Genomic DNA, 20,486 nt, shown 5'->3' on the forward strand with positions numbered 1-20,486 from the left:
TTCATTAAAAGTAGCCCGACGGTTACGCCTAACTAACTGCACAGTTTAAAATGTGCGTGACTTCGATCAGAAAAAAAAAATGTGCGCGACATAATTTGACACGTGTGCGCGACATAACTCAACACGTGTTCGGACAAGACTTGTCTGAATCATCGTTTCCACTCTCTCACTCCACTTGAGCTCTCTCTCTCTAACATGATCTTCAAGCGCGAAACAATGGTGAAGTAAAAAAAAAACAGAGATGCTTGCCCTCTTCCTCTCATCCTCTTCTTCGTACCTCACACTCTCCAGATCTGTAACTCTCCACTTATCCCGCCGAACAACACTCTCATCGCTCACAATGTCAACGAACCTAAGCACCCACGCCTACGCAGGCAACCCTTTGAAATCCAAAACCCCAAAATCCACCGACACCTTCTCACCTTCCTCCGCCTTCGAATCCCTCAAAGCCCTGATCCCGCAAATCCCCAATCACCCCACGCCTTCCCCTGATTTCAAAGTCCTCCCCTTTAGCAAAGGCCGCCCGCTGGTGTTCTCCAGCGGCGGCGGAGACGCTTCCACCACGTCGCCTATCTGGCATCTGGGGTGGATCAGCTTAGCTGATTGCAAGGGTATGTTAGCGAGCCGCGGGGTTGATTTGGACGAGAACTCGCTTGTGTATTTAGGACCCAAGGTGGAGGAAGATTTGGTGTGTTGGGCGGTTGATGTGTCTGAAGAAGAAGAAGACGGCGTCGTTTCGGGGTTGGAAAGTAGGAAGCTTTGTTTCGTCGAGCTGAGGACTTTGATGGTTGCTGCTGATTGGGTGGATCAGCGAGCTATGGATGAGTTGGCTATTGCAGGACATGTGTGTGAGCCGCACTCTTCCAAGTGCATTTCATCATTTTTATCATAATGCTTAAGTTGTCTTGTTTCTGTGGCAGGCCAGGGCATTGCTTGAGTGGCACAATGTATCCAGATTCTGTGGGTCTTGTGGAGGTACAAATGTGGCAAAGGAAGCAGGAAGAAGAAAGCAATGCTCAAACACGGCTTGCGGAAAGCGGGTTTATCCCCGGGTTGACCCGGTATATGTTTATCCTCAAGAGTATGAGTTGCTTTGCAGAACTTCTGGCTGATTGATTTTTCCTTTACCAGGTGGTTATAATGTTAGTTATTGATCGAGAGAATGATCGTGCGCTTTTAAGCAGACAGTCTCGATATGTACCTAGAATGTGGAGTTGTTTAGCTGGATTTATTGAGGTATAGAAAGAATCTCTCTCACTGCTAAGTTATTTGTTTTGTATGTGTATTGTTACCTATGCTGCTTTTGCTTAGCCAGGGGAAAGTTTAGAAGAGGCTGTGAGGCGAGAAACATGGGAAGAGACAGGCATTGAAGTAGAAGATGTTGTTTATCACAGCTCTCAGCCTTGGCCTGGTAAATTGACTTGTTATAATTGGTGTACTAGTTGTATCATTTAGCTTGTCTTTGTTAGCTCGTGGTTTACAGAGTCTCGTTAGCTAATGTTCAATGCATGCATCCTGTAGAGTCATATTAATGAGAAATTTTACTCGTCTGGCAGATAAAAATTGAGGGTAACCTATATTATTTATTGATTACAACATTATTTTTTCTTTGAAGATTAAGATATTTAGTCTTGTATCATGTTGATGGGGGTTTGATCTCTTCGTTTGTGGCTTTTTTTGACCTGCAAGTTTAACAGAACGATGATATGCTTGTCTTAAACTGCAGTGGGACCAAGTAGCACGCCATGCCAGCTGATGTTGGGGTTCTTTGCTTTCGCCAAGACTCTTGACATAAACGTAGACAAGGAGGAATTAGAAGGTAAGAGTAACTTCAACTCCTTTGGAAAATCCCCAAGAGTTTCTTAACATTCATCACGTTGAGCTCATCTTTAACAACTACCACCATGTTGTGTTGCGCAGATGCTCAATGGCACAGTAGAGAAGATGTGAAGAAAGCACTGGCCTTTGCAGAATACAGGAAGGCGCAAAGAACAGCGGCTTCAAAGATAGAGCAAATCTGTAAAGGTGTGGAGAAAAGCAAGAGTCTGACAACTGATTTCAATGTGGAAAGCGGCGAGCTCGCTCCTATGTTCATCCCGGGGCCATTTGCCATAGCTCACCACCTGATCTCGACATGGGTAGATCAGGGTTCTTGCAATGTTCACTCAAAACCGCAAGCTAGTGTCTCTCTCTCGAGTTTGTAGCTAGAAAGTTACGACTTTGATGCTTTAGAGAAATCAAAACGATTGTTATAGCTTTGATGCTTAATCTGAACTAATCATTGCGTAAAGACTTGAAAACTTAAGCTGTGTTATAATCTTTGCTTTGGTTTTTAATTTCTTTTCATTTAGCTATTATACAACAATCAATAAGAAAAAAACTACTGTATTTATATAAATAGAAGGCCTTTTATTAATAATGTGTTTATGGAGAGTTTATTGATTTATGTTTTAGTATAATTTTTTTTTTATCAAGATTTTGTTTTAAGAATTCCACCGCTCTGATTAGAGTTCACCTGATTTGTAACAGAAATTAAGGGGAGAATAGAGGAAGAGCGAAGGAAGAAGAGTAGAGAGTAGTAAACCTTTCCAAGAGTACTTTGTAGTTTACATAGAGCAAATTGTAATTGGGCTTAAATCATAAACTAAACATAAACGTAAGAAGAAGCCCAACTGGCCCATCTTCATCCTAAGTATTCGTATCAAATGCACTTTCAATCTTCAGGTCTCTCACTCACAAGGTTCTAAAACCCTCCCATTGCGCAACCTTTGTTATTCTCCGAGATCTGAACCACTATGGCGACCTCCTTCTTCCGACGACTCGCTAGGTCAGCTCCGATCGCATTCCCCGCCGCACTCCGATCGCAAATCAAATCTGGTCATGGTACTTTCCGATTCTCTGCCGGCGCGATCGCGGCCCTTTCCGGTGGATTCTCCTGTTACTACCTCACCTCCGGCAACAATCTGGTGAGCTTTTCGTTTTCCAAGCTGGTTTGATTCATTTATATTTGTATTTTGTTCAATATAGATTTTGTTTGTATATCACATTCGATCAGGCGAGTCTAGAGGAACACACTGATTCAGATACTGAAAACGCTTTCGTATCGGGTTAATAAAATCTTGTGTGTTTGTTAGTGATTGCTGACTCTCGTTTGTGGCTTTATGATGGATCTCACAGGCTTATCTGGATCAAGCTAAGGAAGAGACTGGACCCAAAACAGGTGCTCTCTTTTTTACTCTCAAGTTAACCACGGTTTTTCCTTTAATCTCCGAAACGTTTTTACCTACAATTGATTTTGATCAGATTTCTTTATGTTTTATTTTCCTTTTTGCGTCGGGCTCCTCCATACACTTCTTTTTTTCCTTATGTTGTTATTTTCTGTCTGGTTTCAGCTCTGAACCCTGACAAATGGCTCGAGTTCAAGCTCCAAGACACTGCTACAGTTAGCCACAACACCAAGTTGTTCAGGTCTTTGCTCGACTTACTAACTATCTTCATAAATATACACATATTGGCAATAGGGAGCGATGATATGGATAACTAGCTGGTGAATCCTTTGTTTGTTACTCACCCTGTCTTGTGTTATTTTCAACATGTATTAAGTAGTTTGTATCCCTGTAGTGCATATGTGGTAGGCATTATGAAATCATTGTTGGTAAAAAAAATCCAAGTGGTGTTTAACTTTGGTTCTCTTGTTTTCCTTTTTCCTTGAATTCTAGGTTCTCATTTGACCCCTCAGCCAACTTGGGTCTGCATGTTGCTTCTTGTCTCCTCACAAGGTATGTTGCGCTCTAACTCGTACAACTTTACAGTAAAACAAATTTATTTACTGACAACTTGGGTAATTTTCTCCGATGATAAATTTCTAACCTGTTTCCTTTTCCTTTGTACAGGGCTCCTTTAGGCTATAACGCTGAAGGGAAAACGAAATATGTCGTTAGACCGTAAGTTCAGCTAAAAACTTCTCACCAGCTTTGCATGGTTTTTCATGTCCGGACAACCACTTTTTCTGATTGAGTTAAAGAACCTGTTAGCCTAGCCGTTGAGATTACCACTTTGTGGTTTCTAAATTTCAAATTTCTGGATTACTCAATATCTTAACTTATCTTGGAAATACCTCTTCCAGATCTTTACTTTTCTTGCTTCCACTTAAAACTCTTTCAATACTTGTGCTTATGTACGTGGGGCTTCTATTAACCATGTTTATCTTATGTTTGTGAATCAATCTCAGTTACACTCCTATATCAGACCCAGAGGCTAAGGGCTATTTTGATTTACTGATTAAGGTATGACCGTATGAGTGTCTTCTAATATCCATGTGCATCTTTCCACTTTTGCACTATTTTCTAGCAAAGAACTGATTGTGTTATGATTGATCTGATTTCTTCGATTTGTTTTGATTTTGTTATGATGTGTTCACTGCCTTTTGCAGGTATATCCAGATGGAAAAATGAGTCAGCATTTTGCCAGCTTAAAACCGGGGGATGTGTTGGAAGTGAAAGGGTATAATTTCTTGACTTTTAGCATTTACTTACTACGGTTGTTGATAGTTCTTTACTTTATATGATGTTTAACTATTTCTACCTTTTGTTTCTTGTAGACCCATTGAGAAGTTCAAATATTCGCCTAATATGAAGAAACATATTGGCATGGTATAAACCTTTGTTCCCTTATTACAACCAAGTTTATTGAAGCTTTCTTACACACAATCTGTTCTATATATTGAAATGGAAAGCCTGAAAAAAACATATGTGAAGGTTGAACTTTGAAGATAGGACTTCACTAGTAGTTTTTTCGTTATCTCAATGTATGGAATGATTTCACCTGCTCCCCTTTGTTGAAATACAAGTCCGTAGAAATTCAGTTTCTTAATAATGGATACAAGTCAATGTAATGACAAATAATTTCTGACTGGTAATTTTGTGTGTTGTTTGTATCCGTTTTCTCTTTTTACTTGAAGATTGCTGGTGGAAGTGGGATTACTCCAATGCTTCAGGTGATTGATACCATTGTGAAGAATCCTGAGGACAACACGAAGGTGACCAGTTTATTGCTACCTTATTTTTTTCTCAAAAATGATTATTTGTATACCCCATATTGAAGTATTTAATCTATCCATACATTGCTTAACTTCTACGTATTCCAGATTGTGGTTTCTTTACCCAGATCTTAAAACTGTTATCATCCTTTACAGCTCATTTGAAAACTGTGTTTTCACACAAAATAATCCTAACATGGAATTTACAATTTTGTGTGCACAGATAACACTACTCTATGCCAATGTTTCTCCGGATGACATACTTCTCAAGCAAAAGCTCGATGCACTTCAGGCAAACCACCCAAACCTGAAGGTAGAATCCTCTTTGATTTCTTCAATTGCTTATTTTACTAGCATACACTACTCTTATTAATAAAAAATGAAATGTTTAAAATGGACAGGTATTCTATACTGTTGACAATCCTAGTAAAAATTGGAAAGGAGGAGTAGGTTACGTTTCAAAGGATATGGCTCTGAAAGGCTTACCTCTTCCTGCTGACGATACACTTATCCTCGTAAGTTACCTTACAACCTTCAGAACCATTTCTTGTTTTTTGTTAAAAGAAAGTGTTTCTACAATCTAATTCCATCGCTTCTTCCCTTGTGTGCTATGTAATATTTTTCTGCTTAAATATATGACAGTACATTAATTTAATTAGTGAGCTTTTTTCCTTTTCCTTTTGATTTTGGAGTATGGAGATGTTTTATATCAGTTTTCATCATAACAGACAATGTTTCTTAAGAGATCGAGAATTAGGATGTTTACGGATTTGATTTGCTGAAAAAGAAGTTGTGGATAGGAGCAAAGCATTCGCTATTAATTAACGTGGTATTATTTATTGTTATTTCAGGTGTGTGGTCCTCCTGGGATGATGGAGCATGTATCCGGAGGCAAAGCTCCAGACTGGTCACAAGGAGAGGTTTGTTCCAATTCGTCAACATCTTATCTTGGCAATATCTCTTCATGTCTAATTGTTACGTTGGTTTGTTTCACTGCAGGTTAAGGGAATACTCAAGGAACTCGGATTCACAGAGCAAATGGTTTTCAAATTCTGAGAGGATTATGAATCAAAATTCCGTAGTTTCTGCTTAAGACGGGTTTCATTTCATGTAATAAAGTGTCCCCAAGCAAACATTAATTGATGCAGTATGAGATTGACACAGTACCTATCAAGCTTTGAAAATAAACAAAGCATAACAGATCAGTTAGTCTTTTGTCTCTGGAGGAAGTAGCTAGAAGGACCTTTGCCATACTTTGATTTTGATGATAAATTTCTATGTGATTGAGACTGCAAGATATTGGATACGGTTTGAAAGATAAAAGTTTGTTCATTTGCGTTCATGTCTGTGTTTTCGACTCATGTCAAATCATGTGCTTAGAGAAAGATCCAAAACTCAAGCACTCTCAACTTGGCTAAGTCGTCTTTTGTTCATTAGCAATTTGTGTTGGAGTAACAGGAAATGTGGACTGCCACCAACATGTCCCAAGTTTTATTATAATCTGTTACTTGTGAAAGAAAAGATATAATTGTCAATGAAGGATCCAACAAGTAAAGCAACCATATAGCTTGGGGACACAAGACAAACACGTTTCAAAGGAAAATCAAATGGATAGATATCAGTAATTCCCCAAGAACAAATGCTTGCAGCGTTAAAGAAACCCTCTCCTTCATCATTTAGGTTTACTGAGACGGTTTCTCCTCTTCTTTCGTGGAGGATAGATACCTGTCATCAAGCACGTTTAAAGGACTTCAAAATAAGCTAGAAAACAACACGATATGGGCTAAACTGTGGAAGCAATTGCATAAAAACATACTGGCTTCATCTATAAAACAGTAATCCTATAAGCAAACTTGTTTCCGAGTAGTGCATCTAGACACGACTATATGTGGTTTCTCTGAGGTATATAGAAATTACCCCTGGGCTCTAGCCCAACGAGAGAGCTGGTAGAGCTGAACTGTCTCATTGGAAGCATGGCAGGCAAGTAGGAGATAGTTGCGTGGTTGCACCATCCAGGCAAATCTCATGAACAATGCAGAGTAAATACACATGGCTGTAACAAAACAAATGGCATTAGAGGCTTCACTTAGCTACCAATGCTGCATAATATAAGGAAGGCCTTCATAATAAGATACCTGAGGACATGTTTCCAGAAATCATTTCCGGAGGCTTTTGCATATCCACCAAACCCTATTATTGTTGAAAAAAAAAAATTAAAAACGATGAATGAATCCCATTGGATCACAAGAAAAGAAAAAGATTGAGAAAGAGAAAACATACAGCGGCAACAAAGCCCCAGTTAGCGATAGGACCCCAGAAATGGGTTGTTTTAGGTCCAACCGGACTGTTCAAGAATGCTTGGAACCTTGATGCTGTTGCCATTTTATCTATTCTGCAAATAATAACAATAAACTAATCAAAGTTTCAGAAAAGCTAAAACAAGTTTCATTGTTTTTTCTATAAAATGTCAACCAAAGAGTGCTAAGTAAACAGTACAATCAGATTAATTTATTCATCATCAACCGATTCCAATTTGACAAAAACTGAATTACGTAATCATCACAATACATTTCGATTCTCAATCTCAAACAGTTGAGAACAAAGAATATATCTCTCGAATAATCCAGGTAAAAGTGTCTAAAGCGATTTTTATTTATTCATACTAAGACGATCTACTTTGAGATAAGACACAAACCTGAGGGATGCGAAGTTTTGGGAGCTTGATGATGAGAGAATTCGAGGGAGGGAGAGAGAGACCGAGGAAGGAGTAACAAAACAAGTCAAAAAGACACAAGTGGCTTGTTGGGCTTTTGTTAACTTAAGATCAGTCGGAAGATCCACCAAAAGAAAATATTCTACATTAAATATGGGCTCTCATGAATTGATTATCTAAAAGAACAAATATTCTTTTTTTTTTTTGGTCAAAAAAGAACAAATATTCTAAAGTTCTAAAATAGTGGTTATCATCAGAAATATTAATATAAATACATGTTGGGTCTAAATGGGTGACCCAAGAATAAAAAGGAATAATGCATTCTTTGCTATTCTTAATTTTTTTTACCATTTACAAGGAATAGTTTTTCATTTCCATTCATTCTCGTTCTTTTTATTATATTGGAATATAAAACAAATTTGTTCTTCACTCAATACTCAATGTATGAATGGTGAGAGCACCATTAACCCTAGCACCCTAAATGGGGTGTTTAATTTTTTTTTTTTTTTGGTTTTTCTTCTGATTTAAAAAAAAAAAATTAAAAACGAATCAATCGCGGGCCGCCACGTATCAGTGGGACCCGCGAAACAATGCTAACACCAGTGCTTAATTAAGCAGAATAAACACAGGTGTTTAGTTTTTGTGTAGGTCTCACCCACTATTATATTAATTTTTTGCTAAACACCCCCCTTTAAGTACCCCATTAATCATGCTTTGACTAAAGAACGGCGAATAATAATATATTCCCTAATATTCTTTAAAAAAATTACCTTTTATAAAAAATAATTTTTTCTTTTCATTTCCTACAATTCTTTTTTTTTTAGAAAAATAAAGAACAAAGTTATTCCTTGTTAAATATGGGATGGAATAACCATTTTTTTCATTACTGCAATTTTATTCCTCTACGTTACTTTCCTATTAGTTTCTTTTATTTTCATAATGGTCACCAGTCGGACCCTAAAATTGATGAGGAATAATTTTTCTATTTATTCCTTTAATTTTATTTTTTTGCATTTTTTCTTTACTCATTCCCAGTGATCTCATAGTAGTCACCAGTTAGACCAAGTTGTTTATTCATATATATTTAGGAAAATTGATAATTGAGATAACCACTCATTTTGTTGACCCGCGCAAATCAAAGTAAAATCGTTAGGACACGAAACGCATGTCGTCCATCTGGACCAATCTTACATAATAAACTTTTTTTTTATAACTCGTTTTGCGATGACTGTGACAGTTTTATTTCCTTCAGCAATTAGGACATATATATCAAAAAACAGACGGTAAGTTATGTTCTTCGGTTTCCCCTATTTTTGGTAAAATGAATCTAATTTTCCTAGAAATTGTCAGTTTAACCACAAATGTGGAAACCGTAATAAGAAAAGAATATCGTAATAAGAAAATTGGAAAAATGACAAAGTCTTCGACAACAAAGAAATATATAAAAAAGGAAAAACCGTTTCCCATAATAATTCTTGTTTTTTTTTCTCTTTTTTTTGTTGAAACTTAATATGTTTTTTTGTTTACTTCTCTTCATTTTCTTTTCAAAACCTTTGTGATGATCACAAGCAAATTCCCATTCCATTGAAAGAAAACAAACACAAAGAAGAGAACTATGGCGTTGCAAAGATCGACGACGTCCTTCAGGAGACAAGGATCATCGGGACTCATCTGGAACGACAGGTTCTTGAGCGGAGAAATCCGTAACGACGAAAGAAAAGAAGACCGACGTAACGATCATCGAGACGGTTCAATGGCTTCCACCACGGCAACAGTGAAACGTAGCGCATCTGATGGAGGACGTAGCAACGGTGGACGGTTGGAGATTTCTCCAGCGTTGGATCCACCTTCCCCTGAAATATCTGCTGGTTGTGGCTTCTGTTCTATGTTTTCGTCTAATCGAAGAAGGAGACGCAGAGGAAGATCATCAAGCGCTGGAAGTTCATAAAACCCTTGATATATATATACAATGGATGCATATATTATTATTATATTAGGGTTGTTTGTGTGTTCTTCTTTTCTTTATGTGAAAGTTTCGAGATCATGATGGATAACAAAGCGAAGGTTTTGCCTTTTTGTTTTATGACATGATGTTTGAAGAGAGTGCTTGTTATAGATTTGATCTTTTCAATGCTTGTGTGTTTGTGAAACATTTCGTAACAAAAACGTCAAATACAAAGCCATTTCGGCCAAAAGAGATCTTGTTACCAATGAATGTGGATTGGAAATATTTTTTTCACCAGGTTTCCATGTTGCCATAAGGTTGCAATATTCCCAAGTAAAAGGAGTTTTTTGGTGCAAATATAAATTCTGTAATTTGGAATTAGTCATTGTGCTAAAAGTCGGAGACCACAATATGTTTGAAATGAGTGGTCTATTACTAAATTATAGTATCTTAATTTCTAGCTTTCTTGTTTTGAAAAAAATCTATGTGATCACTTATATTGAGAGAACTTGAGAAGAGCATGTTTGTATTGACCTAAATTCGATGTGATCACTTATACTGAGCCTTGTATACAACAAAGAGTAGAAGAAATCAAATATAGTAGTAAGGCTTGTCTATGCTACATGGAGCTCCCATCCTTCCTAAAAAAGGAGTCGTCTCCTAGTAGCTAGTAGTATCCCTTAAGCTCCTTATTTTAAGCTACTCTTGTACACTTAAGACTTGAGTGGTATGTCAAATGAATAGTAGAATAACATAACGCAATTCAACCTTTTTGGCAGAATAAACTGAACCGTATAAATTTTTTCATAGCATGCATAACTTTTATATTCCAAAATCTTAAATCACATTACTCAGGTTTTTAAGGAATATATATTCCGAGATTTATTTCGTTGGACGCATAGCAGTTAACACAATCAAAACAAACTCGACCCACAGATAGAACTAAATTAAAGCTTGTATAGTTGTGCCAACTTTATGATGACATATTATAAAAAGAGTAGTAATAATGAATTTACAGTAGGCCTTTTGAATATGATTGGTATAAGTGACATCCTAAAACGAAAGAGAGGAAAACAATATATAATAAAAAGAAGAAGAGGAAAGAAAGAAATAAAATCAATGGGGAGAAGCAGGACGAACTTTGGTTTTGAAGAGGAGAATGTAGAGTTTGTCCATTGAGAAATAAATAAAACAACCTGTGGAATGTGTCACGAACGACCCGAAACTTGACCCCACTATGCAATGCCATGCTGGTCCATACCCTTTGTCAAACTCCTGCATATTTATCAAATCTCACTTATATTACAAACAATATATCATGCATAAATATTTATCCGGAATATGTTTCCAAAACATAGGTCCATATTATTTGTATTATTCATAGTTGTCATAATATTTTCACGATTTCAAAGTCCTGCTATGTATTTAGTATATGTGTTGAGTTAGCATGTTACTACTATTTTGCAAAATGTATTGATGCTTGTTCCACCACCCTATTAATTTAAGGGTACGAAGAGAAGGATATCTTTAGATTTTAACTATACTATATTTTTAAAAATCAAACTTCTTTTACTAAATGTCTAGAGAGAAGAGAACTAATAGTCAAAGCCGCATCGATCATTCATGTGGAGACTGAGAGAGAGAGACAAAAGAGGGATCCAAAAATAAGTTAAAAAGGGATAAGAGTGAAAGAGGACCACATGGCTCTGTTGGGTCATACCCCTTTGGATGCCCTTTTCAACATTAGCTGGACCGTTTCCCATCACTCTGTTTTTATTATTTAATCCTATTTTGGAGCAGTATACTGTATAATTTAATCCCAATATTAACTTTCCCATCCATTTTGAGATCCAAAATTTATTTATTCACACCCACACTGATTATTTTTTTGTGTTATTTTGCAGCCCATAGAAAACACCACTCATGTGTTTGATATTGACATTTAATATCATGAAAGCAGAGGCAATTGGCTAAGAGGTATGATGTGTCATTTTCTCGATCATGCTTTGTATTTAGTTATTGTATGTTTTGTATTGAAAATGAGTTTTCTGCTAGTTGTTCGTATATCAATACAAGCTATTACTAGTCTCATTCATCTGATATGCCCATTTCAACTATTTAACCGTCTACAGTAATTCGAAGACTACAATATCACAGATGTAAAAGTCATACTCAACTTTAGAGACACTCTAAAAACGCAAAATGTCAAACATAAAAAAATGAGTTTAAATATCTTTTATATGCTCATATGTTATGAGAAATTCTATTGTATATAGTTGGATAGTCCAGTGACTACACAAATTGATTTCGTGACCAATATGAAACACAATAGATACTATCATTGGTTAGATGTAAATCCTTTTTACACAAAATCATATAAAAACAAAATATCATGTTTTAGTGATATTGTAAGTTTTTTTTTTGGTAAAATGATATTGTAAGTTTTATCGCAGTTTTGTATTGTTGTTCATGAAAGTTCGCCTCTTATGAGATACTTTTTCATGTAAATAATTGATAGAATAGCAGAAATGGACAAAAAAAATAAATGCGAAAAAGGAAGAGAAGAGAAGTGTTATTACCTTCTTGAGATTGAAAGCCATGTGCTTCGAACTAAACTTCTCCAAACTATCTAACGTCGTTCTCGCACACCTAAACGCATGTGCTTGCATAAACCCCGGCATGTCCGCTGCTAATATCCTCACCGTTAACATCTCCGCCGCTGCCGCTATCCTCGCCTCCGTATCCCTCTCCACGTGAGACACCGACTTCCTCCCCTCCTCCGCCGCACCACCACCACCCCCACCACCGCCTTTCTTTCTCTCATTACTAGTAGTCTTTAACTCAAAGATGTCCCTCCTTGCATGGTTTTGTGTTTTACTTGCCTGGACCACGATTGATTTTGATACCTCTTCTTGATATAGTGATGATGGTGGGATCTGGACTTTGTTTGGTGTGGATTTAGGGTTTATGAGTGACTGCTTCGAACTGGTGGTGGAGAACTTGTAGAAGTTCATGAGACTTTTCTTCTTTTTTGGTTTCTCTCCGTTTGCCATATTCATTTTTAATAAATCTTCGCTTCTTTTATTTTTTTTTGAGTAAAAGTATTTGTGGGACTCTTTAATGGCTCATATGCGTTATTTATAAGGAAGCGTCAGAGGAGAGCAAATGAGTCCTCTCTCAATTATCTCATATATATTATTTGATAAACATTACAATTTCTTTTTGTAACCACATGTCATCAATAGAATCATTAGAAAAATATGTTGGTCCATCTAATTATATAATAAGTTTTTTATTAAACTAACAATAAATTCATCATTAAAGTACTTTATTATTTCTTTAAATAAAATTTACGGAATTGCCTAATGTGGCTAAAGTATATATGAAAATTAATGATTTTGAATAATAAAGATTTGATAAAAAATAGTGTATCTTCTATCATATTTGTTTAATTTTAAACTATTAAATAAATTAAACAACCACAATAACCATATAATAAAAATTTAGATTTTTATGTATATGTTATATTTTGAATTTTTACAAACGGCTATAAATTACTAAAACTGTTAAAAGTCTCACATTCAAATTTTATGATCCATGGTTTAAAATTTTTGTTATGACAAAATACTAATGATTACAAAAATTATATAAGTAAAAAGTCTAATTTAATTAATTATTAAGGTTAATATATATATCGTTGTAAATTAAACTATAAACCATATAAAATACAATATTTTAGTTTCAAAATTTACTTTGAACAAGGTTTTTGATAAAAGTTTTGAACGATCATTGACAACTTATTTTTTTTAAATTATAAATTACTAAAACTATTAATCCCACAATGAAAATTTTGTTATCAGTATTTTAAATTTTTTCTATAAAAGATACAAATGATCAAAAAAAACTATATGAGTAAAAATCATCATTTAATAGACATTAATATTAAAAATATACTAAAATATATTATATATGTCAATATCATTTAAATTTAATAACATATTCTATCAAATATAAAAAAATATTTTTTTTTTATTAATAAAATTGATTTATATGTTCGCACCAATTTAATTATATATTTAATAGTTACTGACTTTTAATTATTTAATATATATTTATTATTCCATAATATGTAAAAATATTTAATACAAGGCGCGGATCTTAACCTAGTTCTCTCTTGGAGTTTGCAACTGCATAGAATATAATAATATATTTATAATTAAAAATTGGAGGGCATCCTATACGTACCATTTATAACATTTTCTTATGAAAATTATATAATGTGAAGAAGGATTGTACTTTGAAACCGGAACAAGTGAGGAGTGTACAAAATATTAACTAATCTAGCTTCACATGTGCATAACTTGCCTAGCTGCATCTAAAATAGGTTCGGTTATTATAAGCTTGGACAATGATCGTTTTCTTTATATATGAGGCAGGCTTATCTACAAATAACACTGGTGTTTGAGCCAAATTTTAATAAGCAATCGTTTAGCAGTTTGAAATATACAACCATACAAGTGATTATGACATTGTTTTGATATAGTTTAAGAGATAACGAGAATGTTTTGGTGGTGACAGAACAACAACATGAACGCTTTAGTCAAAATATTCGTAATCATTAATCACTAAGAACCCTTTAATATACCCCAAAGTAAAACCGTGCTTAACACCAAGGCAATAATAAGAGCAGAGACAAATTAAATAATGTGGATTAGAAAGTGAATAGGGTGATTGATGAGAATCAAACCATGTGGGTTGTTCTAAGTTTAGTGAAATTAACCTCCTGTTTCTTGACAATAAGTGTAATCAACATATATTGGTTTTTGTAATATATATACGTAGATAGATGGAGATGTTTGTTTTTATGTTTATAGCTTCTTGTTATTGTTATGCTGACTAATTAGGAACAACATGATTAAGCCATCCGGGTCCCCAAATCTGATATTTTATAGTACTCGTTAACCTTATCGAAATTATTCTCAGCAAATCATGACCCGGTCATATATGGACCGGACCCTCTTGGCTCTTGTCCTTCCAACCAGTTTTGTTAGGGGCATTACACAATTTGTTTTTAGTTAAGAACTTATGTGCGTTTGGTTTATAGTATTTTTTTTTTGCTGGTCGACAACAATCTCGATAGCATAAGAATAGCCACAGATTTTCTGAGGTCAGAGGGTTATTAATCCACAGTGAAATCAATTTTAAACCACTTTGACAAAGATATAGATGAACTCATTGATGATCAGTAGAATGATTTTTCCTTGAATGTTTATAGGTCAATTTTTTAACCAACCAAAACATTCGTTCATACATAGGAAGGGTAGAAAAGTCAATCTAGTCAAGTAAATTATTTGGGATAAAACTGAGACGTATACCGCAAAATGAGGCAAACTAAAGGTAAAGAAATTATTGATATAGAAAAGGCGTAAGACAGAGATCCACAAATAAGCATTTTGGTAAGTTTAAGATCAAACTTATCTAGATCGAACAGAAAAGGGAGAAGAAGAACATGAGATATAGCAATCTAAAATGGGCTCAAAACTTGAATAAAATCAGGAACGCTAAAGGCCCACTAAGCCTCACTTCCGACTCTTTAAATCACATTTGTGGATAAGGGAGAGTGAGAGTGAGAGTGAGAGTGAGAGATGGGTCACGTCATCCGACTGCTGCTTATAACTCCTTCTTCTTCTTCTTCTTCCTCTTCCTCGCCGCCTCTCCACCTCTGGCGCCGGACTAGTCTCGACTCCAACTCTGCCTTCTCTCTGCGAACCTCAATTACCAAAAGCAAGCCCAGGTTCTCTTGTCTTTTCTCCGGCGGCAACAACCAGAGGGAGGTTTGTTACTTACTTATCTTATCTACCCCCACCTTTATTGATTGTTTTCAAGCAAATGAATTGGGAACGAATCAGAGTATTCCAATTATCGGCTACTCTTTAGGGGTTTCAGTCAATCGTATGAATTGAAATGATTCCGATTATATATTTTTTTTTTTGACTTTCTCCGCTTACAAATTGGAAGCTTTAGTAGCAGATTAACTGGAGACTAGAGCTCTTGCGAGAGTTTGTTAGAAGTCAGTTAATGTGAGGGTTATTTCTTTTTTTAATAACCAGATTGTATATCTAGGTGTTTGGTTGGATGTTTGGCTCAGAGAGATACTTTATATGTCTGATTTTGCTTATATTTGGAACTACGCTGATTCACACTTTTTAAAAATTTAAAGAGTTTTACATCTTCATCGCTTTTCAAGCATTTTTCCTTGGGCAAACATGATTGATTGCCTTTTACTGTTGCTGATAAAAGAAAGTTGAAAACTTTAACTCTCTCTCTCTCTCTCTCTCTCAGAAAAAAAAAAGAACAAATGAGAAATGATTAGCTCTAAACTCTAAAGATGGACAAGGGCAGCTTCGTGACTTTTTAGTACCTAATATCGTGGTGGTGTTCAATTTCGTTGATTGTGCAGGAGCAAGCTCGTAAATCATTGGAAAGCGCTCTTGGCGGGAAGAAGAATGAGTTTGACAAGTGGGACAAAGAGATCAAGAAAAGGGAAGAATCTGGTGGTTGGAGGAGGTGGTGGCGGTTGGTTTAGTGGCGATCACTTCTGGAATGAAGCACAGCAGATTACCATTACTCTCTTAGCAATACTTCTCGTGGTATGCCTTTTGCTTATCAAAGCAACCATTCTTATTAGAAAGATAAAAGAGTTTTCTTGTTGTTTAATGACTGCAGTATATGATAGTTGCGAAAGGTGAAGTTATGGCTGCGTTTGTGTTAAACCCGTTGTTGTATGCGCTGCGAGGAACACGGGAAGGATTAACTTCTCTAAGCTCCAAACTCACGGGAGGAAAAGTTTCTAAAGTGAATGGTGATGACTCAGAGGAGATGTGGAAGAAGGATGGTTTTAGTGAGGTCTCTGCTAAAGAAAGCGTTGTCCGGAAATGGGGAAGTGACTGAAATGGAACTCATAAAGTTGACTCAAGAAGAATGCCTTTTTGAGTTTCGTACGGTTTCTTTTAAACATCAAAGTTGAGATCAAATGTAGTTTGACTTGTTTCAGTTTTGTAATGAAGGATATGTATTATTTTTGTGAACAAGGCAAAGGATTAACTTCTTTTTTATTTATTAGCCTCAGTAAACAGTAATAAGTATTGATTTAATATTTTACCAAAATAAATAAATAAGTATATGTCATGTGACAATGTCTTATGTGTTATGTTTGATTAATAAGTATACATCTCTCAATCAGGATCATTAGAGGCATAAGTCATGCCTCATGCGTAAATATATTACCGACCTAATCAAAGATGAGGAACTCGGATACAACAATGTAGAAAATATAAATCATATCCATAAATCTCTAATATCAAAATGTAGAATATCCTTTCTTGATGCATGACCATGCCACAAGAATTTCTAATTCGAGTTGAAAATTACTATAATATAATGAGCCAGCCCACATCGTAGTGATGTTAACTTGGGCGTCAGCAAACCCACTGTCTTATTATGTATGTTTAAAATTTCAATAGATATTCTTGGACTTAGTAGTACTGTAGTAGTTTTAACATTAAAGATTTGTGACAAGTTGAAAAGAGTAACATACAAGTTTGCATATTAGACTAGGTCAAAAATGGTATGAATAGAGACGCGAATCGGGTGTAATGGTTGTACTTTTGGATGCTTTAAAGTTAAAGAAAGATGCCAAAGGTTTATACCCTTTCTTATACTCACGAATATTCCCATGATCGATTGGACCCCCAAAAACTTATGACCACTCGCATATATTTTAATAATATTCTTTAAATTCATATATTTTCTCTAAATCAAAAGTGGTTGTCGTCAAACTACTGCTCGTAAATGATCACGGAGAGATGGATAGATCATGAAGACCCAATGTCCTACGTGTCCTTTATCATGACCAAATCTGAGCTGTACTTATTATATCAGTAAAATATAAGATTATCAATACTCTTTTTTATGATTATTTATTACTATAGTTTTAAAATTAAAACAGAGAAATACAAATATACCAAATTTTCTTAAAAATTGGAATTGGATCAATTTAACTAGGCAATTGCTGGTTTTTTTTTTTTTTGACGACAAAAAAAAAACTAGGCAATTGCTGGTTATTGTTCAAAATTTATTGCAAGGAAAACATTAACCGGTTGGTTAAAGAATGTGACGGATAATTATTTTATTAACCGACAGTTGCCATGTGTTGTAATATCACCCACAGCTAGCAAATAAAAAAGATTTAGAAAAAGGAATGATACCAAGAGATATTCTCCCGAAATTAAGACAACGAAAAATGGATATTCTAACCCGAATATTCCTTTTTCACCATCCTTATTATATCTCTCAACTTCATTTCCACTTTCCCTCATTTTTCTCACACTCAAGGATTAAAAAAACATAACAAAAAAAGAAGAAGAAAAAAAAGCATGAAGTTCGGTAAGAGTCTGAGCAATCAGATCGAGCAGACACTGCCTGAATGGCGTGACAAGTTCTTGTCTTACAAAGACCTCAAGAAGCGTCTCAAACTCATCGACTCCAAAAGCGTAGATCGCCCCACCAAACGTCTCCGGCTCGACGAGAGCTCCGTCGGGATGTCGAAAGAAGAGATCAGTTTCATCCAGTTGCTGGAGGACGAGCTGGAGAAGTTCAACAACTTCTTCGTCGAGAAGGAGGAAGAGTACATCATCAGATTAAAGGTAAAAAAATTAATAAAACATCTCACTGATTTGGGCCGAAGCCCAGCCCATTATCCCTTCAGGCCTGTAATATTTAGTTTTATATCTATTGGTGAAAATAGGAACTGAGAGATAGGATTGGGAAAGCTAAAGATTCGAAGGAGGAGATGATGAGCATAAGGAAAGAGATCGTTGATCTCCACGGAGAGATGGTTCTCCTCGAGAACTACAGTGCTCTGAACTACACAGGATTGGTCAAGATTCTGAAGAAGTACGACAAGCGAACCGGTGACCTCATGCGCTTGCCTTACATCCAGAAAGTTCTTCAGCAGCCCTTTTACACTACTGACTTGCTCTACAAGCTCATCAAGGAGTCCGAGGCGATGCTCGATTGCTTCTTCGAGGATCCAACGGTTTGTGCAGCAGAGTCTGATGAGAGTGTCCAAGCGGAGCACAAGTTTATGGAGAGCCTCCACATGAAGAGTACGATCGCTGCTCTGCGTGTTTTGAAGGAGATCAGGAGTAAAAGCTCTACGGTGAGCGTCTTCTCTCTGCCGCCGCTCCAGTTAAACGGGTTAGACAAGATTCCGTTGTTGGAGCAAGAAGCAAAATAGAGAAGCTACGCCGTTCTATTACAGTAGAAGCTAACGTATTATAAAAACCATACATTATCAATGTCTTTGGTCCTTTTAAAAGTCCTTAGGAGTTGTAACTTTGTTACTGTGTTTGTGTGTGGTCATCTGATATAATATACCACTTTCAGATTTTATCTCTTACTCCTCCCATAGCCATCTGATCTCAACAAGTAAACATAATAGATTATGACTCTATACTGGGTTTCACATTCTTGACTTGCTGTCTAAATGTCACAGTGTGATGTTAAGAAACAAAGCAAAAAAAAGTAAAAAACTCTGAAGATACCAAATATAAATGTATCAATTATCAATGTGATGCTATTATGCGTTACAACAAATTAGGAGTAAAGAGAGATGAATATGGACGGTTTTTGATTTGGTATTTGCTTATAAACAAAACTTCAGTCAAAGCCTTCCCATACACGGAGACCCATCATACTGAGCAATCAATTAGAGATTTGAGTTTTTTTTAGATGAGAAGCTTCTCAATAGCATCCTTGAGATGCTCGATTTGTTTTTCCAACAGACCTCCTTCATCGTTTGATATGACAGAACAAGCAATAACGGATCTTGATACACCACATGCTCTTCCCAAGGCTTGCTTTGAACGCACAAACACATACGGAACATTCTTCAACATCATTAAAGACAAGAAGAGTTCAGTGACCAAAACAATATACAAGATTTAATTATTTTAATCATGAGAAGTTATCAAGAGGAAAAGATTAGACAGACTAATCAAACCAACTCATGAGTATCTGAAGAACTAAAAAAAAACAGGAAAACTATATTCAAAACTGGACAAGTAAACCGAAAAGAAGTCACAAGAACAACATAAAAGGCTGTCTAAGTTCAGGAAACAAAAGCTACTTGACTCTGACAAGACATTAAAAAAGAAGCAAATGTCTAAAAAAAACAAACAAGGAAGAAACCAAACCTTATCCTCGGCTAGTAAAGGAAGATGAAGAAGAATATCCAGGGAATCTACATCTGTAGCCATAACCACAATCTCAGCGATCCCACGATTAAGTGCCTTCGTAGCTGAACAAAAGAAAAACAGAGAAAATTATACAAAAATCAGTTTTGGTTTCACAAATTTAAAAGTACAAATATAACAACAAGGTACCTTCATTAGCACCCTTCTTGAGCTGCTGGTGGTAAGCAGCTTGTTGAATGAGATCAAGAATCGTTATAGATAACTGAGAATCTGCGAGAGGATATGCTCTCGAGTTCACAACTTCTTCTGTCTGCAAGCGAAACAGAAACAAACGATCAAACTAAACAGTCAATGATGAAACTGGTAGATGAAATAGAAAAGAACAGAGAGGGAGAAGTACCATATCTTGAGCTGGAAGTTAGGTCTCAGAGAAGTTTTAGGGTTTTAACTTATAAGGGGACGAGTTTCTCGGCTTGAAATATTATGAATGAAGGTAGGCTAAACATATATATATACACCTCTTATAATGGGCCT

The 20,486-nt window shown here is 35.8% G+C and overlaps 7 protein-coding genes and 1 pseudogene across 8 annotated transcripts; 5 read left to right on the top strand and 3 right to left on the bottom strand.

Moving 5' to 3' along the window:
• The first annotated feature begins 185 nt into the window (after positions 1-185).
• On the top strand, positions 186-2,350 carry LOC106328990 (nudix hydrolase 19, chloroplastic). The gene is made up of 6 exons (XM_013767548.1): positions 186-844; positions 921-1,061; positions 1,132-1,236; positions 1,312-1,411; positions 1,727-1,819; positions 1,921-2,350. Exons 1-6 carry the CDS (start codon positions 242-244, stop codon positions 2,202-2,204), a joined length of 1,326 nt encoding a protein of 441 aa, XP_013623002.1. The 5' UTR covers positions 186-241; the 3' UTR covers positions 2,205-2,350.
• Positions 2,351-2,714: 364 nt separating this feature from the next.
• On the top strand, positions 2,715-6,370 carry LOC106328776 (NADH-cytochrome b5 reductase-like protein). Its single transcript, XM_013767285.1, has 13 exons — positions 2,715-2,966; positions 3,178-3,220; positions 3,393-3,468; positions 3,720-3,779; positions 3,894-3,944; positions 4,232-4,286; positions 4,433-4,503; positions 4,601-4,652; positions 4,961-5,038; positions 5,262-5,351; positions 5,440-5,553; positions 5,890-5,958; positions 6,038-6,370. The coding sequence occupies exons 1-13, from the start codon at positions 2,796-2,798 to the stop codon at positions 6,092-6,094; spliced, it is 987 nt and encodes a 328-aa protein (XP_013622739.1). The 5' UTR covers positions 2,715-2,795; the 3' UTR covers positions 6,095-6,370.
• A 120-nt stretch (positions 6,371-6,490) lies between these two features.
• LOC106332191 (mitochondrial pyruvate carrier 1) lies at positions 6,491-7,842 on the bottom strand. Of its 2 annotated transcripts, none has more exons than XM_013770667.1 (5): positions 7,734-7,842; positions 7,319-7,430; positions 7,174-7,228; positions 6,956-7,091; positions 6,491-6,763 (listed from the first exon to the last, which is right to left on the bottom strand). In XM_013770667.1, the coding sequence occupies exons 2-5, from the start codon at positions 7,418-7,420 to the stop codon at positions 6,721-6,723; spliced, it is 336 nt and encodes a 111-aa protein (XP_013626121.1). In that variant the 5' UTR covers positions 7,421-7,430; positions 7,734-7,842; the 3' UTR covers positions 6,491-6,720. The 2 variants fall into 2 exon arrangements, with proteins under 2 accessions (XP_013626121.1, XP_013626122.1); XM_013770668.1 differs by having other exon boundaries at positions 7,319-7,425; positions 7,734-7,835.
• Positions 7,843-9,247: 1,405 nt separating this feature from the next.
• On the top strand, positions 9,248-9,882 carry LOC106333668 (uncharacterized protein At1g15400). Its single transcript, XM_013772083.1, has one exon. It carries the CDS (start codon positions 9,367-9,369, stop codon positions 9,697-9,699), a length of 333 nt encoding a protein of 110 aa, XP_013627537.1. The 5' UTR covers positions 9,248-9,366; the 3' UTR covers positions 9,700-9,882.
• Positions 9,883-10,658: 776 nt separating this feature from the next.
• Positions 10,659-12,839, bottom strand: LOC106332290. Its single transcript, XM_013770762.1, has 2 exons — positions 12,276-12,839; positions 10,659-10,971 (listed from the first exon to the last, which is right to left on the bottom strand). Exons 1-2 carry the CDS (start codon positions 12,753-12,755, stop codon positions 10,813-10,815), a joined length of 639 nt encoding a protein of 212 aa, XP_013626216.1. The 5' UTR covers positions 12,756-12,839; the 3' UTR covers positions 10,659-10,812.
• Positions 12,840-15,327: 2,488 nt separating this feature from the next.
• On the top strand, positions 15,328-16,813 carry LOC106331620 (annotated as a pseudogene).
• Positions 16,814-18,036: 1,223 nt separating this feature from the next.
• Positions 18,037-19,151, top strand: LOC106331426 (SPX domain-containing protein 1). Its single transcript, XM_013769780.1, has 2 exons — positions 18,037-18,401; positions 18,503-19,151. Exons 1-2 carry the CDS (start codon positions 18,132-18,134, stop codon positions 18,992-18,994), a joined length of 762 nt encoding a protein of 253 aa, XP_013625234.1. The 5' UTR covers positions 18,037-18,131; the 3' UTR covers positions 18,995-19,151.
• A 134-nt stretch (positions 19,152-19,285) lies between these two features.
• On the bottom strand, positions 19,286-20,465 carry LOC106331832 (NHP2-like protein 1). The gene is made up of 4 exons (XM_013770250.1): positions 20,353-20,465; positions 20,142-20,262; positions 19,953-20,056; positions 19,286-19,646 (listed from the first exon to the last, which is right to left on the bottom strand). Exons 1-4 carry the CDS (start codon positions 20,353-20,355, stop codon positions 19,485-19,487), a joined length of 390 nt encoding a protein of 129 aa, XP_013625704.1. The 5' UTR covers positions 20,356-20,465; the 3' UTR covers positions 19,286-19,484.
• Positions 20,466-20,486: the final 21 nt, after the last annotated feature.

Source organism: Brassica oleracea, chromosome C3 (genome assembly GCF_000695525.1).
Source record: "Brassica oleracea var. oleracea cultivar TO1000 chromosome C3, BOL, whole genome shotgun sequence".
NCBI lineage: Eukaryota > Viridiplantae > Streptophyta > Magnoliopsida > Brassicales > Brassicaceae > Brassica > Brassica oleracea.